Source organism: Bos taurus, chromosome 27 (assembly GCF_002263795.3).
Source record: "Bos taurus isolate L1 Dominette 01449 registration number 42190680 breed Hereford chromosome 27, ARS-UCD2.0, whole genome shotgun sequence".
NCBI classification, from domain to species: Eukaryota; Metazoa; Chordata; class Mammalia; order Artiodactyla; family Bovidae; genus Bos; species Bos taurus.
This window is the reverse complement of record NC_037354.1, coordinates 19,693,230-19,713,899: the sequence shown is the minus strand read 5'-3', so window position 1 is coordinate 19,713,899 and position 20,670 is coordinate 19,693,230. Positions and strand designations below refer to the sequence as shown.

At 46.1% G+C, this 20,670-nt stretch overlaps 1 protein-coding gene and 1 long non-coding RNA gene across 2 annotated transcripts in view; one reads left to right on the top strand and one right to left on the bottom strand.

The window, feature by feature from the left end:
- Positions 1 to 21: 21 nt before the first annotated feature.
- LOC104976061 (uncharacterized) lies at positions 22 to 3,958 on the bottom strand. Its single transcript, XR_003032932.2, has 2 exons — positions 3,776 to 3,958; positions 22 to 148 (listed from the first exon to the last, which is right to left on the bottom strand). It is a non-coding gene; the product is annotated as an uncharacterized lncRNA (long non-coding RNA).
- Positions 3,959 to 4,070: 112 nt separating this feature from the next.
- The window catches only part of PDGFRL (platelet derived growth factor receptor like), a 73,627-nt gene continuing 57,027 nt past the window's right edge, over positions 4,071 to 20,670 (top strand). The window contains 1 exon segment of the mRNA NM_001035301.1: positions 4,071 to 4,248. Within this exon segment, the coding sequence (NP_001030378.1) occupies positions 4,194 to 4,248 (55 nt within the window). The 5' untranslated portion in view covers positions 4,071 to 4,193.

Here is a 20,670-nt window from a genome sequence, read left to right as displayed (position 1 = left end):
GAATGATATATAACATTATGACACATTCTGGGATAGGATGATTTAATATTGTAAATTTGAGCATTCTTCTCCCAAATAAAATCTCTATGCCATCATAATCACAACACAAAGTTTTTATGGAAGTTGACAAGGTGATTTCAAACTCCATCTGGAAGAGAAAATGTATAATCATAGTTAACATGAAATCAATGATGGGGGCATCCCTTGCCCAAACAAATAACAAAATATACTATAAATCCATCAGGAAGCTTCCACAAGCTTCTTATCCTCATCCATCAGAGGGCAGACAGAATGAAAACCACAATCACAGAAAACTAACCAAACTGATCACATGGGCCACAGCCTTGTCTAACTCAATGAAACTATGAGCCATGCCGTGTAGGACCACCTAAGACGGGTCATGGTGGAGAATTCTAACAAAATGTGGTCCACTGGAGAAGGGAATGGCAAACCACCTCAGTATTCTTGCCTTGAGAACCCCATGAACAGTAGGAAAAGCCAAAAAGATAGGACACTGAGAGATGAACTCCCCAGGTCGGTAGATGCCCAATATGCTACTGGAGACAAGTGGAGAAATAACTCCAGAAAAAATGAGACGGAGCCAAAGCAAAAACAGTGCCCAGTTTGTGGATGTGACTGTTGATGGAAGTAAAGTCCAATGCTGAAAAGAACAATATTGCATTGGAACCGTGAATGTTAGGTCTGTGAATCAAGGTAAATTGGACCTGGTCAAAAAGGAGATGGCAAGAGTGAACACTGACATTTTAAAATGGACTGGAATGGGTGAATTTAACTCAGATGACCATTATATCTACTATTGTGGACAAGAATCCCTTAGAAGAAATGGAGTAGCCCTCATAGTCAGCAAAAGAATTCAAAATGCAGTACTTGGGTGCAATCTCAAAAATGACATAATGATCTCTGTTCATTTCCAAGGCAACCATTCAATATCACAGTAATCCAGGTCTATGCCCCAACCGCTAATGCCAAGGAAGCTCAAGTTGAATGGTTCTATGAGGACCTATAAGACCTAGAACTAACACCAAAAAAAGATGTCCTTTTCATCATAGGGGATTGGAATACAAAAGTAAGAAGTCAAGAGATATCTGGAATAACAGGCAAGTTTGGCCTTGGAGTACAGAATGAAGCAGGGCAAAGGCTAACAGAGTTTTGCCAAGAGAATGCATTGGTTATAGCAAACACCCTCTTCCAAAAACACAAGAGATGAAGTTACATGTGGACATCACCAGATGGCCAACACTAAAATCAGATTGATTATATTCTTTGTAGCCAAAGATGGAGAAGCTCTATACAGTCAACAAAAACAAGACGGGGAGCTGACTGTGGCTCAGATCATGAACTCCTTATTGCCAAATTTAGACTTAAACTGAAGAAAGTAGGGAAAACCACTAGACCATTCAGGTATGGTCTAAATCAAATCCCTTATGATTATACAGTGGAAGTGACAAATAGATTCAAGAGATTAGATCTGTTAGAGTTCCTGAAGAACTATGGAGAGAGGTTTGTGACATTGTACAGGAGGCAGTGATCAAAACCATCCCCAAGAAAAAGAAATGCAAAAAGGCAAAATTGAAAGGCAAAATGGTTGTCTGAGGAAGCCTTACAAATAGCTGAGAAAGAAGAGAAGTGAAGGGCAGAGAAGAAGAGGAAAGATATACCCATCTGAATGCAGAGTTCCAAAGACTAGCAAGGAGAAATAAGAAAGCCTTCCTCAGTGATCAATGCAAAGAAATAGAGGAAAATGATAGAATGGGAAAGACTAGAGATCTCTTCAAGAAAATTAGAGATACCAAGGGAACATTTCATGCAAAGATGGGCACAATAAAGGACAGAAATGGTATGGACCTAAGAGAAGCAGAAGATATGTTGTCAGGAAGTTTGGAAAACTCAGCAGTGGCCACAGGACTGGAAATGGTCAGTTTTCATTCCAATCCCAAGGAAAGGCAATGCCAAATAATGTTCAAACTACCACACAGTTGCACTCATTTCCCATGCTAGCAAAGTAATGCTGAAAATTCACCAAGCTAGTCTTCAACAGTACATGAACCAAACCAAGAACTTCCAAATGTTCAAGCTGGATTTAGAAAAGGCAGAGGAACCAGAGATCAAATTGTCAACATCCACTGGATCATAGAAAAAGCAAGAGAATTCCAGAAAAAGCATCTACTTCTGCTTCATCGACTACACCAAAGCCTTTGCCTGTGTGGATCACAACAGACCAACAGACCGTGTTTTCCCTTTTTTTTCATGGAATGGGTTGCAATTCTGTCTATCTGTTGCCTCCCCATCACCTTAGCTGTCTGCTGTCAAGCCTATCAGGGAAGTCACAAAGTTCTCGCCTCCAATTTTCTGAGCTTGAGAGGAGAGACTTTGGGGGCAGCCCAGCCCTGTTGAAAAGCTTTCACAGGTAGTGATTTCAACAGTGCTTTGTAAGTAACAGGTAGAGTGCAGGTTCAAGTTTGACTTTGGGCTGCCTTGTCTATAAAATGGGGCTGATACTAACCACACAGCGTCCCTGGTTGGGTGGTTGTTGATATGAGCAACAAGAAATGTGTGGTGAGGTTTCTATGCTCTGTGTGGAGCGTGGTGTGCTCCTAACAAATATGATTTTCCAGAAATTGATGGTAGAGTACAAAATTCAATAAGACATATTTCCTGCCCTTGAACTCAGGAAAAAGCAGGTGAAAGAGGTGAAGCCGGATTCACAGCTCAATCATGCATTTTGTCTTGGCTGCTATGATATCACAAAGGATTCACACTGGGGAAGTGCTTGGCCCAGCCAGGAGGAGGTAGGGTCTGAGCCGAGCCTTGTAGGATGAGTGGTGAGAGGGCTGGCAGGTGGTAGAACAAGGAAGGGGACTTTGGGGGGCCAAAGGGGAAGCAGAAGCCTTGGTGCCCCCCTCCCACCCCACTGGCTGGCCCGAGGGTGCTGGGAGCCCGCTGTTTGCATGGCAAGCAGGCCAGGGAGCAGTGGGTGCTGAGAGAGAGAGCTGGAGAGGCCTGACCGGGCATGAGAGGTCTGGAGAGCCTTTGGAGGGGGTTAGTTGGGTTAGTGTGTGTGTGTGTGTGTGTGTGTGTGTTTAGAATTGTATTTGGAGATCAGTCTAATAGCTGGAGGAAGTATGGACTGAGGGGCAAGACAGAGAGGCAGGGAGACCAGATAGGAGGCTGTGGCCACTTGCTGGTGACACATGGTAACGCTGTGAGCTGGGGCAGAGAAGGAGGGATGATGGCCAAGAAGGGCGGCCTTGGTGCAGTCAGTAGGGCGATGAAGCAGGCCTGGGAGGGCATGGAGTGAGGGAAGGAGGTGGAGCCGGAACCCCAGGCTCCAGCCCAGAGTGATGAGCCAGTGGTCAACTTCTCAGAGTCCCGCGGGAGGCCCTGGTGCTGTTACTTGGATCTCTTTTCTGGCACAGTTCCTCCTGAACACCTAGTTGAGTCTTCTGTAGGGCAGTGGGGCTTCTGCTGCGTAAGAGAGGAAGGAGAAGTTTCTCCAAACCCTCCAGCAGAACCCCGGGGAAGCAGCTGGCCTGCCATGGGACCCTCTGAAGGCAGAGCAGCCTACCCCCTGGGAGTCCCAGGGGGCTGCCAGGTCTCAGCTGCAAGGGAGGCTCGCGTCCAGCAGGTACAGGGCTGGGTGCGGAGTTGGGACTTCCGAGGGCGATGGTCTTGTTGGTGAGCGCACGGAAGAGACTTGCTGGGAATGAAGAAATATATGCAGGGGGCATTTTTTTACAGAGCATCACGGCCATACCGAGCTGGTGGGACAGCGCTGGTGACATTTGGACCATTCTGGTTAGATGAGACACCGCAGGATTACGCCGAGCCTTCTCGAAGTTGGTAAACTTGCTAAAACGCGCGGGGACCTCGAACTGGCCGAGTGACTTGTAATTGACATTTCGCTCTCAGCCTCGGGAAAAAGCGCAGAGCTTCACGGCTCCACCAGGGGGCAGAAGAGGTCACATTACACAGATAGAGAATTAAAAAAAAATCCCCAAACTTTTTCCTAAAATTTGTGTTCTTCCTCCTGAAACCGAATCCTCCAGCTGCGGCGTCCCAGGCGCCCGCCCCTCGCCCGCCCGTCTCCTGGCGTCCCTGCCCTCACCCTACGCAGTCCGCGCGCCTCCAACCCGCAGTCCCCAGCGCCTCCGCCGCGACCCCTCGCCCTCAAGATGAAGATTTGGTTGCTGCTGGGTCTTCTGCTGATGCATGAAGCCCTGGAGGATGGTGAGTGGCTCTGGGTGGGCGGCATCCCGGCTTATGCCCTGACTTTTCCCCGGGTCCCCTATCCCCCGTCGTCCTGCAGGTCTTCCTCCCGGCTCAAGAGTCACTTCCTGCCCCGTGCACCTGCCCCCCTCCTAGGGGGATCCCCTTACCTCCCTCTCCTCACTCCCCTCGGAACCCCTGGAACAGTGGCAGCTGGCCCGACCCCTTAGAATCCCAGCCAGAACGGCTCCAGCGCTGCTGAAAAGCCCCGGGCAGCCGGGAAAACTGAATATCCCCGGGCAGCGCCTGGTCCAGCCCCCAGTGTCAACGTGTCGGTCTGGGAGGTGGCGCAGGGCGGCTGATCGCTTCCAGCGCGCGCGCGCGCGTGCAGCGTTTGCCCCGGGGTTTTTTGCTGGTGAGGCGGGGTGCCACCCAAGCTGAGCCTTTTGCAAAAATCGAAGGGTCTTCCTCCCCCATCTGCAGCCCTAGATGTGTTTCCTATACCAACAGGAGCTTAAATCCTGCAAGATATGCCTAAGTTTTACAACATATTTCTGGGTATCAAACCTTTTCCCAAACTTCTCAAAAACCCACAACTGTTATGCTTTTGACCTGATTGGAGGGGAGGGGATGAATCAAATGGGTTTTTGGACAATATGGGGGTCCTTGTGCCACTGCACTTTTTTGAATGTGTGCCTGTTCTGAGCCCACCCTGTTGTGTGGACCCACAACTACAGGGCCAGACTGTGTGTATGCATTACTGGGAAAGATTGAAGGCAAGAGGAGAGGGGAGGACAGAGAATGAGATGGTTGGATGGCATCACCGACTTGATGGACATGAGTTTGAGCAAGCTCCAGGAGTTGGTGATGGACAGGGAAGCCTGCTGCGCTGCGGTCCTTGGGGTCGCAGAGTCAGACAGGCCTGAGGCATTGAACAGACTGAACTGATTGTTCTGTTTCTCCATCTGTTATCTATGGTTCTGTTGGCATTTAATTGTTTGGGGAGGTCTGTTGTTTTTTCATTGGAGTTCATTGCATCTGGTACATCCTGGTATCTTGAAATTTCCCTTAGAATTCTGCTCTGCAAGTCACTATTTTTGCTAGTTTGGGTTGAAAAGCAGCTTTTACGGTTATGCAACCTTCGGCTGGAGCCAGCTCACCCTAGCTCACATTTTATCCACTACTCAGTCCAGACCAATTCCTTTCTTTCCCCGTGACACTAGAAACATTTGCCAGAAAATACCACACTTTGGTTTGCAAAGTCTAAAATGGTTGTGGACTTGAAGTTGAATGTGAAGCTCCTTAAGCCTAGAGCCTGGCTGGATAAAGAGTAGGCAGAGCTTCTCTTCGGGGGTGGGGCAGGGGTGGGAGAGCAAGTCCTCTTTGCCTACGGATCAGTTGGCTTGAGTAAAATGTAATATTAAATTGCTCCTGCCAGGTCCTTGCCTGTGATCCCTGAAGCGATGGGAATGCAGTATTTGGTATCACTTTTTGAATAGGGCAAGAGATGGTCAGACAAAATAATTTCAAATGGCCCATTCATTGGGTTACAAGTTCACCCAAAATGGCTGCTGCAGAGGTTCAGGAGGCTGGGTCAGCCACTGGTTCCTGAATCTGTCCTGGCTAGGGTGTGCCCAGACCATGATTACAAATAGCTGCTTGAATCTGTTAGCATCCGTTTAAGTCAAATATAACTCATGCAAACAATATAGATTTATGAGATAATCAGAAAAAAATGGCACACAGACTGAATATTTTATAAGAAATAATTGATAGATTTTAGGTGTGATGATAGCATGGTGGCTTTGCTTTTAAAAATACAGTATAAACTACTTATGAATAAAATGTTGAACACATTATTTTTAGGGAGTCCAGGGAAAGATTTATTTTTAGATTTGTAATATGAAGGCATATATGTATACAAAGAGGAAATGTAAAATAGTTTATAATCTGATGATTTCACTTCTGTTTGGTGTCTTTGTTTTCCATCTTTCTGCATGAGAACTGAATGAATTTCACCTGTTTCTAGACTGGAGCGTTTAGCTATCCCTGTTTTAAAGTACTAGTATTTGTCATGCCATAGAAATGTCATTAGTCTTGGCTCAAGGAAAAAACTGACCAAATTCCTGAAAATATGGACTGTGAAAAATATTAATGTGCCATTTCACTTCTTGAAAATAAAATACAAGTCAGTAAATATTTCAATATAGTGATTTCTATGTTAATGAGTAATTTTTGTTAATCATAAAAATCTGGAAAGCATAGAGATACATAGAAGAGAAAAAATGTATCATTTCTTTTTTTTTTTTTTGGCTTTCCCCCCCTATTTTAATGTATATGTACATTGTTGTTTTTTAGTCACTAAGTCGTGTCTGACTTTTGTGACCCCATGGACTGTAGCGCACCAGGCTCCTCTGTCCATGGGATTTCCCAGGCAAGAATACTGGAGTGGGTTGCCATTCCTTCCTCCAGGGGATCTTCCCGACCCAGGGATCGAACCCAGGTCTCCTGCGTTGGTCCTTTAATTTTGAACACATAATTAGAAAAGTAAGTCTGCTTCTGTAAAGTATGTAAATTTCTCTAAACCTTTATGTTGTCTAAAGTTTGAGTTATCGTGAGGCTGGCTGGGACCAGGGAAAGGTCCCTGAGAGTAGCCTCGGCGGGCAGTCCTTCTGGTGCCAGCCTCTGATTGACGGGTCGGGGTATGGTGCATTACTGGGTCAACCCAAAGTACAAGCTGCAGGCACGGGCCCTTGACTCAGCTTCTCCCACCGCCTTTCGGTGTGGTTCATCACTTCTAGGAGAGGCTTCCAATAGTAAAAGGATTCCCTGTAAGCGTTTAGTGGGTGTACATCTGCTCTAACCCAGCTAGGTTGGCCTGGCCTAATTCTAAAATGCTTTAGGGACTTCCCTGGTGGTCCAAAGCTTGCGACTCCCCTTCCATTGCAGGGGGTGAGGGTTCTATCCACCATCAGAGAGCCAAGATCCCACATGCCTCGGGGCCAAAAGAATAGCCAAAGCATAAAACAGCAGCAATATTGTAACTAATTCAATAGACTTTAAAAAATAATGAGAAACTTTTTAAACACTTTAAATTTTTAGAAGTAATATTATTTCTTCTCATGAAGACTAGGAGCTGGAAGGGTGTGTCACTTTCGTAACATCGAAAGTGAGGCATGAAACTGTTAGATAACAGCCCAAGATTTTACTGAGAGCCAGATGTGGCTCACCACACCCCATCTTCCGTATTTATATGGAATACGTGTCATAGTGTTTGTTGATATGGTGCTGCTATTTTTACATTAAAGAGTACAAGATCACAGGTACTTAGCAACTTTTGATACTGCATATTTTATCCAATGTTGGGAGCAAATAATGAAGTATAAATACTATAAAAAATATGCAGTTTGTCAATCTCATGCCAGACCCTCGATTGATTCTAATTAGATCTTCAGTCTAACGTGGGTTTATTTTTGGTCCTGTGAAGGTTCTCTTTCTGAGAAAACTAAAGAGATTCTTTATAATGTGAGGGCAGTACAGCCAAGTCTCTAAGAAAGTTAGGGGGCCAACACTGACAATGATTATCTAACCAGGACTCTATCACTTTTGTGACTCAGTTTATTCCTTGGGAAAAGAGTAAAATCTAGTTCAAAAAGCCTTACAATGAAAAAAGAATCATAAAAATTCTCATTGTTTATGAGTGCAAATAATGAATGTTTTGAAGCATTTAGGATCTTAGCCTACATGTTTAGCATCCAAAGTCATCTCTGACCCTTAGAGATAAAAAAGAGATAAGTTTAATTTTCTTTATCATGACTCTAAGTGAATGGACATTCCTCATACTTTGTGCACCCTTCTTTTAAAAAAAAACAAAAACTTTTTATTTTGTATTAAGGTATAGTCAATTAACAATGTTGTGGTAGTTTCAGGCAGACAGCAAAGGGACTCAGCCATACGTATCCATGTATCCATTCTCCCAAATTCCCCTCCCAGCCCAGTTGCCATATAACATTGAGCAGCGTTCCCTGTGCTATGCAGTAGGACCTTGTTGGTTATCCATTTTAAATACAGCAGTGTGTTGTACACCTTTCTATTAAAATCATTCTTTTGGGTGTTTATTTATGGATCTGTTTCTCTGATGTGATAAACTCGTTGAGGTCAGGGAAAAGAAAGAGAGAAGTTCGGGGGCCATGCAGTGCACCGGCCAGAGCAGCAGGAGGAGCTCAGGGATGGATGGCTGTCCCTGAGCAAGGCTGTGAAGACTTTACCTAGTGGGGCTCGTTGTCTAATGGAGTGGACGGGTAATGAAGAAAAGGCAACATTGCAGGAGCCGACAGTGGATGTTAAGAATCAGCGATCAGGGTGTTTTAGCTTCCTAGACTTGCTGTACCAGAGCACAAACTAACATACTCCAAGTTCATTCTCACCCAATTCTAGGGGCTGGAAGTCTGAAATCAGGGTGCCAGCAGGGCCATGCTGCCCCCGAGACCCTGGGTCAAAGCCTCCCTTGCCTCTGCTGAGCTTTGGCTGCGGCCGGTGATCCTTGGTGTTCCTTGGCTTGCAGCCACGTCACCCTAACCTCTGCTTCTGTTGTCACATGACCATCCTGTCCCTCGGCGTGTCTTCGTCTGGCATTGTCCTCTGTGTGTGTGTCTCTTCTTCTAAGAACACTGACATTTTGGATTAGATTTTTGTCCCTAATGACCTCATCTTAATTGATGATGTCTGCAAAGATCCTACTGCCTAATAAGGTCACATTTACTGGTACCGGGGGTTAGGACTTCAATTTTATCTTTCTGGGGACACAGTTCACCCTGTAAGATGAGGGAAGAGGATGCGCAGGGATGAGGAGGGCAGCGTGGGTAGGAGGGTCAGAGGCCGGCTGAGAGAGCGGAAGCAGGGGCTGCACGTCTGAAAGAGCCCTGAAGCCAAGGGAGTGGGTGTCCCGGTGGTTCGTGTGGCTGAAGGACTTGAGGTGTAAACCGCCTTGTAGGGCTTTATTCTAAATTAGATGCAAGTCACTGGAGGGTCTCCAGCAGAGGATTTATGGTCTAATTTATATTTCCAAAGGTTAGCATGCTTAGATAGAAGTCAGGAACTTGCATAGGGGGCTGTTTTAATAGTCTAGGTGAGAGTGACTTGAAACGGGGTGGTTGCCATGGATGCAGGGAGGAGAGACTGGGTTTGGGGTCTATCCTGAGGGCAAAGCCCAGAGGATTCACTGCTGGAATGGAGGTGGCTTTGGACAGAAAGAAGAGAATAGTGTGTGACTCAGAGTTTTACATCCTGAGCCACTGGGTGAGTAGAGCTGCCATTTACGGATAAAGGCACACTGGGGGAGGAGCCAATTTGAAACGGCATCTGGAGTTCAGTGCGGACGTGTCCAGCTTGAGACACCTTTTACCTTCCGAGTGGCAGTGCGGAGTAAGCAATGGAATATTCAGATCTGGGTTTAGAGGCGAAGTGAGGACAGGAACAAGGGAACTCTCAGCATAGGAATGCTTTTAGTGCCAAGGGGACCGGGTGAGGCTGCTTAGAGATGGAGTGTCATTAGAGATGGGGAGGAGTTGTGAGGGTTCAGCCCTTTAGACTCAGATCAGGCTGAAAAGGAGGATGAGTGAGTCTGCCAGACAGAGAAGCAAGACAGCACCATGTCCTGGGAGCCCAGCAAATAGAGTGTTCAAGAGAGACTGCTCATTTTGCATTACATATAAATATAGGATCATTATGTTGTATACTGCAAACTAATGGAGCTTCCCTGGTGGCTCAGTTGGTAAAGAATCCACCTGCAGTGCAGGAGACCTGGGTTTGATCCCTTGGTCAGGAAGGGAATGGCAACCCACTCCAGTATTCTTGCCTGGGAAGTCCCATGGACAGAGGAGCCTGGTGGGCTACAGCCCATGGTGTCACAAGAGTCAGACATGACTTAGTGACTACCACCTCAAACTAATACTCTCAATTGAGCTGTCAATTACATCTCATTTTCAAAAGTGGGATAAACTGTGTTCTAATGGATGCTCTGAAGAAAACATGTTTTGAGCTAAGGTTTTTTTATCCTGAAAGAGAAGCATCTAATTCTTAGAAGTTGCTCTTTTAAGAAAGCGGTACTTTAAGCAATGATCCGGAGGGTATTTTGGAGTGGGATTCCAGACAGGGTAAGAAAAAGAGGCTCTCACGGTTCTACATTTTCATCTCCATACTGTCATTGCCTTCTCAACTGCTCAGATTTGTTCTTGGAAAAGTATATGTGTGCCTATGGGGTGTTTCATGGGGAATGGCAGAATGAGAGTGGGGTACTCAGTTGATACAGCTGGTTGGGGGAGCCCCTCAGCTACCCAGCAGATTTATTGTGTGGAGGTTTGGGTACTGCTCTTGGGTCAGATCTTCCAGCCCGTGGGGAGAGAGAAGTGAACAGTGACAGGTCTTTCATGTGAATGGCTGTGTCTACACGAGTCCATGTCAGGGATTCTTCTAAAGAATTTATTTTCTCCTCTCAGACAATCTGATCAAATTAGAGGTTAATAGTCAGGTCACCTTCACTGAATAAGCTTTGATGGCAATCAGTCCTCAGCAAATGCTGAAGAGCTACGGTCCTTTGTCCTGCGTCCCTCTGGCTGTGCAACGCTCATTCATTTTGGAGACTGTGTTGACCAGCGTCTCCTCACTCGGGGATTGAAATGTATGCCTTGGAAAAGCATGCCCAGCCCTTCCAGAAGGGTTGTGCCCTCATCCCGGGCATCGGGTTCTGTTTGACTTGGAACTCCTTGTCAAAGCCCAGGACCTAACAAACAAAGAAACCACTTAGCAGTGCTGTGCATGCGATTCATGCAAATAAAGCAAAATGCTAATCTCAAGTGAACTGAAAGCCACAACACGAACCAGAGAAGACGCAAGACCTGGTTTTTCACTGACTTCTTAGTAACCTGCGGTTAGCCGCTTGGCGTTGGTGAGCTCAATTTTTTCACCTGTAAGTTATGGAAAATGGTGAGCTTCTCTCTCTCCATCACAAGCTTATCATGGAGTTCACCCGAGACATTACAAGACAACCACAGAACAACAGGCAGCTGCTCACTGGCACTTACTTACTGTGAAGGCTGGAGATGCTTTTCCAAGGCATACATTTCAATCCCCGAGTGAGCAGACGCTGGTCAACACAGTCTCCAACACTAGTCTCTCAGCATTTTAAACATTTAAAATTAAATTTAAACATTTAATGCCCCAAACAATCCCCGAGATAGTCGTTATTACCATATACTTCTCAATTTACAGGAAACCAGGAGGGTTACTTCCTAATGTGACACAGTTGGAAAGTGAATAATGGCTTTAGGACCTGAAGTCTATAATGATATTTAATGGTTTTTAAAAACTTTTATCATTTATTACTCTATAGAATATACCGTGATCTCAAAAATAAAATGGTAATGAACTTTCACTTTTATGTATCTGTTACCGAACAGGGTTCTTGGTCTTCTCCAAGCAATGGAAATTGAGTAGAGGTCAGACAGAAAATTTAGGCAGGGCTTTACTGGGGCTCCTGCTGCAGCAGGGAAAGCGAGAACAAACAACGTTCCCTTGCTGACTGGTTCCCTGAGGAGTGGGGGGTGGTGAGGGAAGGCGTTAAGCTTGCTTCTTACATGGGCTAAGGGTAGGGTTGTGTCAGGGGTTGGCCTGGGAGGTGACTGAAGTGTTTTGCCCACCCCTTCGGTGGTGTTTGGGCAGGGGCCATGCACAGTACTCTGCTTTTGCTCTTCAAAAGTGGCATTTGGGTCTCTTGGGTCTCTTTGTATCTTTTGCCCAGAATTTGTCCCAGCTGGGCATGCATGCATGCAGTTATTTTAGGCCCCATACAGTTTCTTTGTATTTTGCTGCTCAAGGAGTGAAGAGGTGTGTCCAGGTTCAAGCATTGTATCACTGCACAAAGGGTTCCAGGTTCCAGTCTGTCTCATCCCCCACCCCAACTCTAGGAGACTTTACACCCTTATTCTTAAGGAGTAAGGGGCTGAAGGTCTTGTTTGAAACTGCTTCCTGCTGGATGGGGCCGCAGACCCTAGCCTACCCCTAAGGTGTAGAAGTTCCTCACTGACAGTTCAATGACCTCTAAGGACCTGGACCACCCTCCACTGGAATGGGCTGAACTCCTTGAGCCATCATGAGCCAAACTTAAAACCGTTAGCGCATGGAAGAAACAAGTTTAACCAGAAGGTTGAACAAACAAGGGCTAAAAGGAGAACAACAACGATAGCCATTGAAAGGCCTAGAAAGGGAAGGAACCAAGTTAACTTTGGGCTGCCTTAACCGTTAACCAGACAAGGAAGGCAGTATCACGCCTGCCAAAATTATGGAGCCAATCTGCCTGGGCGTCTATTTCCTTAATATTAACTTTTACCTGTCCTGTTGCACTGATCCAAATGCAGCAGGAAGCAATAGTTACCACATTAACTCTGCCTTCTTCTGCCAGAAGTTACTTGAGGCCCAGATGATTGTCAAGAACCACATCGGCTAAGGAAACAAGAGGTCCCAAGTCCCATTAAGGCTTCTCATAGGAGCCCACCCATGGCCTCATTTACTCATCTGTTGACGGTGCCTGTCTTCTGAGTAGGTGTCTCAGATCTCCCACTGGTTCACAGGTGTATTGCTCTTCTGTTGTGACCTGTGGGGTTTCTGGAGGTAAAACCTTTAGCCTGGACGAGTGTACCCAACTCGATATCCCTTGCAGTTTGACAGCAGTGGAGTGGCTACAATTACTTTGTAGGGACCCTTCCATTCTGACAGTAGTTGATCTTCAGGGGACCCATCTTTCCAGGTTTTGAGAACAACGTAGCCCCGAGGTTAATTTCTGAGGACTGCTCTTTCCTCTCTAGTTTTCGTGGGAACTGGCAGTGTCTCGTGGATGTAGTCCTGGATCGCCTTCTGAACTTGTCCTCGATTAATAGTCTATCTCAGGGCCTGGTTCAGGCCTCCACCCAGTAGAATGTCTGCAGTAAGAAAGGGCTTCCCGGAGATGATTTCAAATGGGCTAAAATCTCAGACCATTCCTGGGTGCTACGCAGACCATGAGGAATGCAAGAGGAAGCAAGTTGGTCCAGGGTTCATGAGCTTCTTGGCAGAGCTTTGCTAAGGATTTCTTTAACATAGGGTTCCTTCCCCCTACCTTCCCTGAAGACTGGGGGTGCCAAGAGATATGTAACTTGTAGTCTGTCCCCAGGGCTGTTGTGAGCCCCTCTGTGATTTGGGCTCTAAAAGAAGGTCCGTTATCACTCTGGAGGGACTCTGGAAGTCCAAACTGAGGAATTATTTCTTTTAGAAGAAATCTACAGACTTCCATACCCTATTTAGATCTGATGGGGAAGGCTTCAGCCCATCCTGTGACATTATCAGTGAACACCCTGAAAATACTTATATCCAAATCATCATCATCATTTGGGTGAACTCTAACTGCCAGTCTTCTCCCGGGAAATGTCCCTTGGTGTTGGATTGGCCTGAGTGACGAAGCAGGGATTGGATGGGTATGTGGGTTCTTGGTGGCACATGAATCACAGGCAAGTTTTACTTGTTATAGTGTTCTTTTCAGCTTTTTCCCTGAAAAAGTCTTTTCCATCAAGGGCTGTAGTGCATCCCTCCCGTGGGGGTGGCATCAGGCAAGCTCTTGGTGAGTTTCCGTTGTTGGGCCTCGGGGATTAGAACCTTATCCTCCTTTTTATGCAGCCTGCACTTCCCTTCTCATAGCCCCATTTCTCAACATGTTCCTGCTCCTGTGGGGGATCCTGGGGGAGTCTAGGGAGTTCAGGGGGCTAATCATTAGAGCCAAAACTTGTTCAAGTTCCTGTAGGTGAGTGGCCTGTTTTGCAGTTGAACAGCTCTGCTTTACCATTATCCCCCAAAGATCCCTCCCTCTGATGGTCCCCACAGTGGGTTACTGTTCCCTGGGTTGGAAGCTCTGTGTGTGTGTGTGTGTGTGTGTGTGTGTGTCTTAGTCAAAGTCATGTCCAACTCTTTGTGACCCCATGGACTACAGCCCACCAGGCTCCTCTGTCCTTGGGATTCTCCAGGCAAAAATTCTGGAGTGGTAGCCATTCCCTTCTCCAAGAAACCTTCCAATCCCAGGGACCAAACCGAAGTCTCTCACATTGCAGGTAGATTCTTTACCATCTGAGCCACCAGGGAAGCCTTTTATGGGGAAATTTTTAGCAATTAACTTTTCTCTTTCTTTCCAAATGGCAGCATGAGCATGTAGCACGTGGAACCCGTATTTGGAGTCAGTAAACATATTTAATTTTTTATCCTTCCCTAATTGTAAAGCTCTCATTAATGCAATTAGTTCAGCCTTCCGAGCTGATGTGTGGGGTGGCAGGGCCTTGGCTCCTATTCTATTCATCTAGATTAACTGTGGCATACGTGGCCTTTTGGGTTCCTATTTCTACAAAACTGCTGCCATCAGTAAACCATCTGACCTCAGGGCTGTGAGGAGTTTCACCTAGAAGATCAGACCTACTGGAGTAAGTTTGTCCTATGGTCTCTATACACTGATGTGCTAAGTCTCTACTCTCCACTGGGAGTTTCTGGGTTTAGGGTTTCACATATCTTTAAGGTGGGCTTCCCTGATAGCTCAGTTGGTAAAGAATCTACCTGCATTGCCAGAGACCCCAGTTTGATTCCTGGGTTGGGAAGATCCCCTAGAGAAGGGATAAGCTATCCACTCCAGTATTCTTGGACTTCCCTTGTGGCTCAGCTGGTAAATAATCCACCTGCAATGTGGGAGACCTGGGTTCAATCCCTGGGTTGGGAAGATCCCTTGGAGAAGGGGAAAGGCTACCCACTCCAGTATTCTGGCCTGGAGAATTCCATGGGCTGTATAGTCCATGGGGTCGCAAAGAATCAGACACAACTGAGCGACTTTCACTTTCACACCTTTAAGGTAATATTGGAGGCGTCCGTTGGAGGGGCCTGGTATCTTGTTAACCCTCCTCCAGTTAACCAGTGCGTCCTTTGACCTCTAGGGTGTCAGGGTCTCTCCATTCAAAGGCACAATGATATTGAGAGTCTAGATAAAGAGAATTTTTTTTTTTTTAATGCAGCTTTGAAGTCCAGATTAGAAATACTGGGCATTTCCTGGACCTTGGGGAGGAAGGTGTGCAATTTTGGCACCAGTGGGTGAATAGGAATGACGGCTTCACTCACTGCTCGTACATCTTGAACAAACCGACACTCCCCATTAGGCTTGTGAACAGGGAGGGTCGAGGTGTTGCAGGGGATTGGCAGCGGCTGATGAGCTTGTGTTTTAGGAATCTGCTGAGCAGCAGTTGGATTCCCCTCAGGGCCCCTCAGGCTTTAAGGGATATAGTTGCTTCCAGAGGTATTTTCCCAAGGCCTTAACCTTATATTATTAGCGGGGGGATCACATTTTGCCCTTCCTGGTACTGAGGTATCCCAAACTGCAGGATCCATCTGTTCTCTCATGTCTTGCCATCAATATTTTGATGCCCAACAGGTGGGTCTTCTAGGGCTACTGATAGATGCATTCTCTGCTCGGATTCTTGACATCCTCAGACTTCACCCTGTCCTAAAAAACATACTGGCTCCTAACTTATTCAGCAGATCTCTCCCAAGGAGGAGGACAGGGCATTCTGCCATATATAAGAAGGAGTACTAATAATCATGCTGTCCTGGAGTTTAGGTTGAACACTATACCGTAACAGGACTAACCCTCCTTTCTTGTATTGCCCACGTGTCTGGATTACAGAGAAGCTCACAGATGGTTACATAGGACCTGAACCTTTCTCAGCTACTGACTGGTAAAGTAAGGGATATACTTCTTATGTGGGGTTTTAAAACTCTTCAGTCTGCTCCTTTGTTCTATAGGACTGTTATTCTCCTTGTGTAATCCAGCAGTTATTGTAACAGTGCCTCATAAAAAGGACTTAGAAATTTATTCAAGAAATGGTAACCAGAGCAGTCTATAACCTGTCATACTATGCGGAACAGTTTAAAATATGCTTTAACACAGCTAGGTAAACAACTGTATATCTGATATCTGAGCTCATAGCCACCTTAACTTCATTTTTTGTCTAAACAAATCACTTTTACACTAAATGGGGAGGCCACCAGCTTGAACAATCATCCTAAGACAGAATAATAGTTTTTGATGGAAAACTCTATTAGATTTCTTTAAACAGAAAAGAGATAAAGGATAGGAAACTTCTTTGTATCTTGCATTAAAGGAGCTGGAAAATGATTTTAAAGATTTTAGCAGTCCACTGTGGCTCTTTTGCCTGTGTGTGAAAGGGCTTCCCTGTTGTGGCTCAGATGGTAAAGAACCCGCCTCCAAAGTAGGATTCCTGGGTTTGATCCCCAGATCAGGAAGATGCCCTGGAGAAGGGAATGGCAACTCACTCCAGTGTCCTTGCCTGGAGAATTCCCCGGACAGAGGAACCTGGTGGGCTACAGTCCATGGGGTCTCAAAGAGTCAGATACGACTTTGTGTGGACTTAACTGTAACTACTAATAATAGACCTGATCCTGCAGGCAAGAGTTGACACCTTGCCTTAGGCCATCCATCAGCTCCTGTCATGGTTGGAGAGGAAGCTGGCCAGCCAAGTCAGAACAGAGAAGTGTCTGCAGGAAATTCAGTTCTGCCTGCCTGCCAACACCTGAGGCTAAGCTGGAGTGATGAAGATTGATGGAGTGGGATCTGGAGCCCGGCAGGCGCTCCAGCCCCGTTGGTTAGTGTGCGGGGAGTTCTCGTCCAAGAGATTGGAGCTGGGCCGGTAGGGGTGGCTCCTCCGGCACCCCCTGGGGGTGCTCAGGACCTTCCCCCATCCAGGGCCCCTCCTGCTGACAAAACGTGTCCTGGTTTGGGCCCAGGCAGCTTCTTGGTGGTCTCTCCAGCCTTCTCGGCCCTCCAGGGTCTCCTGGAGGTGGTGGGTGAATCAGAGAGGCCAGAAGCCGTTTCCTTTCTTAGCCTCTTGCCCTTCCTGGCCTCCTTCCTCCCTTAAGTCTCAGCTGGTGCAGACCTTGAAGGCCTCCTCTGCCAAGGTTGACAGCGGGGCTTGGGACCCAGTCTCAAGCTTTTGTAATTCCCTCCAGGTATCAGGCATAGCTTGGGTGATAAAACGCATGGCCAGTGGTTTCCTCCCCTCTGTGGACTCAGGGTCTGTGTGGGTGTCCTTCCTGAATGCCTTTGTCGCCTGGCTCAGGAAGACTGCTGGGTTTTCGTTTTTTCTTGTGCAACCTCTTGGACCTTACCATAATCTACAGGTTTTACCATACTCCTTTTCATTCCTTCTGATAGACGAGTAATATCATGTCTCATCCTAGCTATGGCCTGCATGATCTGCATAGTCCCGGTGTGAGTTGTGCTCTGGGATGGCATCGCCACCCGCCTGGTGGATTTGGTGACCAGTGTGAACTGGGGGCCAGGAGGCCAACTGTGTGTTCCCTGGCCTTTCTCAGTATATGCTCTTTTTTATCCGAGGTACAACAGTGGGCCAGAATAACCATGATGTCCTGCCAGGTGGGGGCTTCCCAGGTGGGGCTCAGTGATAAAGAATCCACCTGCCAAGCAGGAGATGTGCATTCAATCCCTGGGTCAGGAAGATCCCCTGGAGGAGGGCAAGACAACCCACTCCAGTATTCTTGCCTGGAGAAACCCATGGATAGAGGGGCCTGGCGGGGCTGTGGGGTCACATAGGGTCGGACACGACTGAGTGACTAAGCAGCAGCAGGCTGCCAGGTGAGAGTGAATGCCAACCTCAGACTGGCAGCTTCATCCCTCAGCTTGTCTGTGTTCTCTGAGAACCTGGCAAACCTCTCCTTACAGAATAACCCGATTAGTTTAGGATCTCTATTTGGGAAGTTCCAGGAGCCCTTTGAAGCACCCCAAAGTTAGCTGGAGGTCAAAAGAACTTTGTATTTGACCTTGGGTTAGTCTGTCAGAAATTTTTAAAAGTTTTAAAGCACTCAATCAGATAGGATCATAGGTATCTGTGAAGCAATGCTTATTCTGTGAGCTAAGATGGGGGAAAATTTTTTTTAAAGTAGATACCGATCACTTAATGGCATAGAAACTCACACAGTCTGATATCAAAAGGAGTACGCCAGGAAAACATTGTTCTCTTATGAGAAAGAGAAGCCAAATTCAGTCCTGCATAAGCCTACTATTAGAAAAATCCGTTTACCTGATTAAATTTAATCCAACCTTAGGAGACTCTGACCACATACAAAATTCTTTTCTCAGTGTTCCTCTTCTGCAAACCTCCTGCCATTTCTGTAGTCATACTTTGTTTCTTATTCTTTCCCCATTCAGAAAAGTGAAAAGTGAAAGTCACTCAGTCGTGTCCGACTCTTTGTGACCCCATGGACTGTATAGTCCATGGAATTCTCTAGGCCAGAATACTGGAGGGGGTAGCCTTTCCCCTTCTCCAGGGGATCTTCCCAACCCAGGGATTGAACCCAGGTCTCCAGGTCTTCCACATTGCAGGCAGATTCTTTACCAGCTGAGTCACAAGGGAAGGCCAAGAATACTGGAGTGGGTAGCCTATCCCTTCTCCAGCAGATCTTCCTGACCCAGGAATCGAACCAGGGTCTCCTGCACTGTAGGTGGATTCTTTAACAACTGAGCTATCGGGGAAGCCCTCCCCATTCAGAAACAGCCAAAAAATCTTCCTTTTTTCTTTCAACAAAATACATTTCTATTCCTCATACTTTCTGTTCTGAGAATATACATCCTATTTTCCTTAAGCAACCATGAACTGTCTGCTACATTAGCATTCTATGGGTTCCATCACTTCATGGGAAATAGATGGGGAAACAGTGGAAACAGTGTCAGACTTTTTTTGGGGGGGGCTCCAAAATCACTGCAGATGGTGACTGCAGCCATGAAATTAAAAGACGCTTACTCCTTGGAAGAAAAGTTATGACCAACCTAGATAGCATATTGAAAAGCAGAGACATTACTTTGCCAACAAAGGTCTGTCTAGTCAAGGCTATGGTTTTTCCAGTGGTCATGTATGGATGTGAGAGTTGGACTGTGAAGAAGGCTGAGTACTGAAGAATTGATGCTTTTGAACTGTGGTGTTGAAGAAGACTCTTGAGAGTCCCTTGGACTGCAAGGAGATCCAACCAGTCCATTCTGAAGGAGATCAGCCCTGGGATTTCTTTGGAGGGAATGATGCTAAAGCTGAAACTCCAGTACTTTGGCCACCTCATGCAAAGAGTTGACTCATTGGAAAAGACCCTGATGCTGGGAGGGATTAGGGGCAGGAGGAGAAGGGGACGACAGAGGATGAGATGGCTGGATGGCATCACTGACTCGATGGACGTGAGTCTGAGTGAACTCTGGGAGTTGGTGATGGACAGGGAGGCCTGGTGTGCTGCAATTCATGGGGTCGCAAAGAGTCGGACACAACTGAGCGACTGAACTGAACTGAGGTTAGTAAAGGACACCTCGAGGTGGCACCAAACGTCTTTGGTTTCTCTCTAATAACAAGACAGAAGGGGGAAAATTTAGACCTGTTCAGCAATAATGTCCCTAATATTTTATCTTAGTTCAAATGGCCTGGGTATTCAATGAATTCGTATCATTTAACTGAAGTTGGTTTCAACTTACCAAAATTTGGAGAGACTATTTTAGATGGATATTTCCAAAATATACTTATTGCTATAGAGTTTACTAGAGTTCTTATCCCAGTTACACTTACTTAAAAATTTAATCGTATCAGGTTGACTTCCCTGTTGACAGATTTCATAACAAAAGCAATATGCACTTACTGACTTTCAGTAGCCCTAGGTACAATAAAAGTACTATACTTAATGTCGATCACTCTAAAGTCATTAGAGTGTATTAATGAAATCCATAAGCTTAAGCTAGCTTTAATACCAGATATTAATTAAATATTGAATATTTTCCAGATCACATGAACCCAAAATTTTCTGGTGAGCCTCTTCTGTGTTTCTGAGAAGGTATTTAAGTGCTTAGTTTCCTTGATGCCAATTAAATGCAGCTCATTTGCAAGTTAATTTTTACATAAAGACAGAACCAGAGATCTCATTGTTTTCTTGCTTGAATTGAAAATGCGCCCCCCCCACCCCGCCTTTTTCCCCTTAGTCTGGGAGACCACAGATGAATCAGATAGTTCCTGAAAGCTCAGGCAGGAATAGTTGCAAATGCAGAGGAAGGGACATTGCAAGCTCCTGTCTTTTCTTTTTGTTCTTTAAAAATGCCACCAAGTCACCTAAGGCTGGAGTCTCCAGCAGTGTGGGCTGTTTGTGGGCACAGTGGAGAACTTCAGCCTCGAAATACAATGTCAGCAGAGAATTTCAGGATAAGTTGGAATTAACTTCACAAACAAAGACGCCAATCACAAAACCTAAAGACACAAACTAGAAGCTTGTACGATGGAGGGGGCGACGGGAGTGCAGGGGTGAGGTCTTAGGGAGGAAGACAGA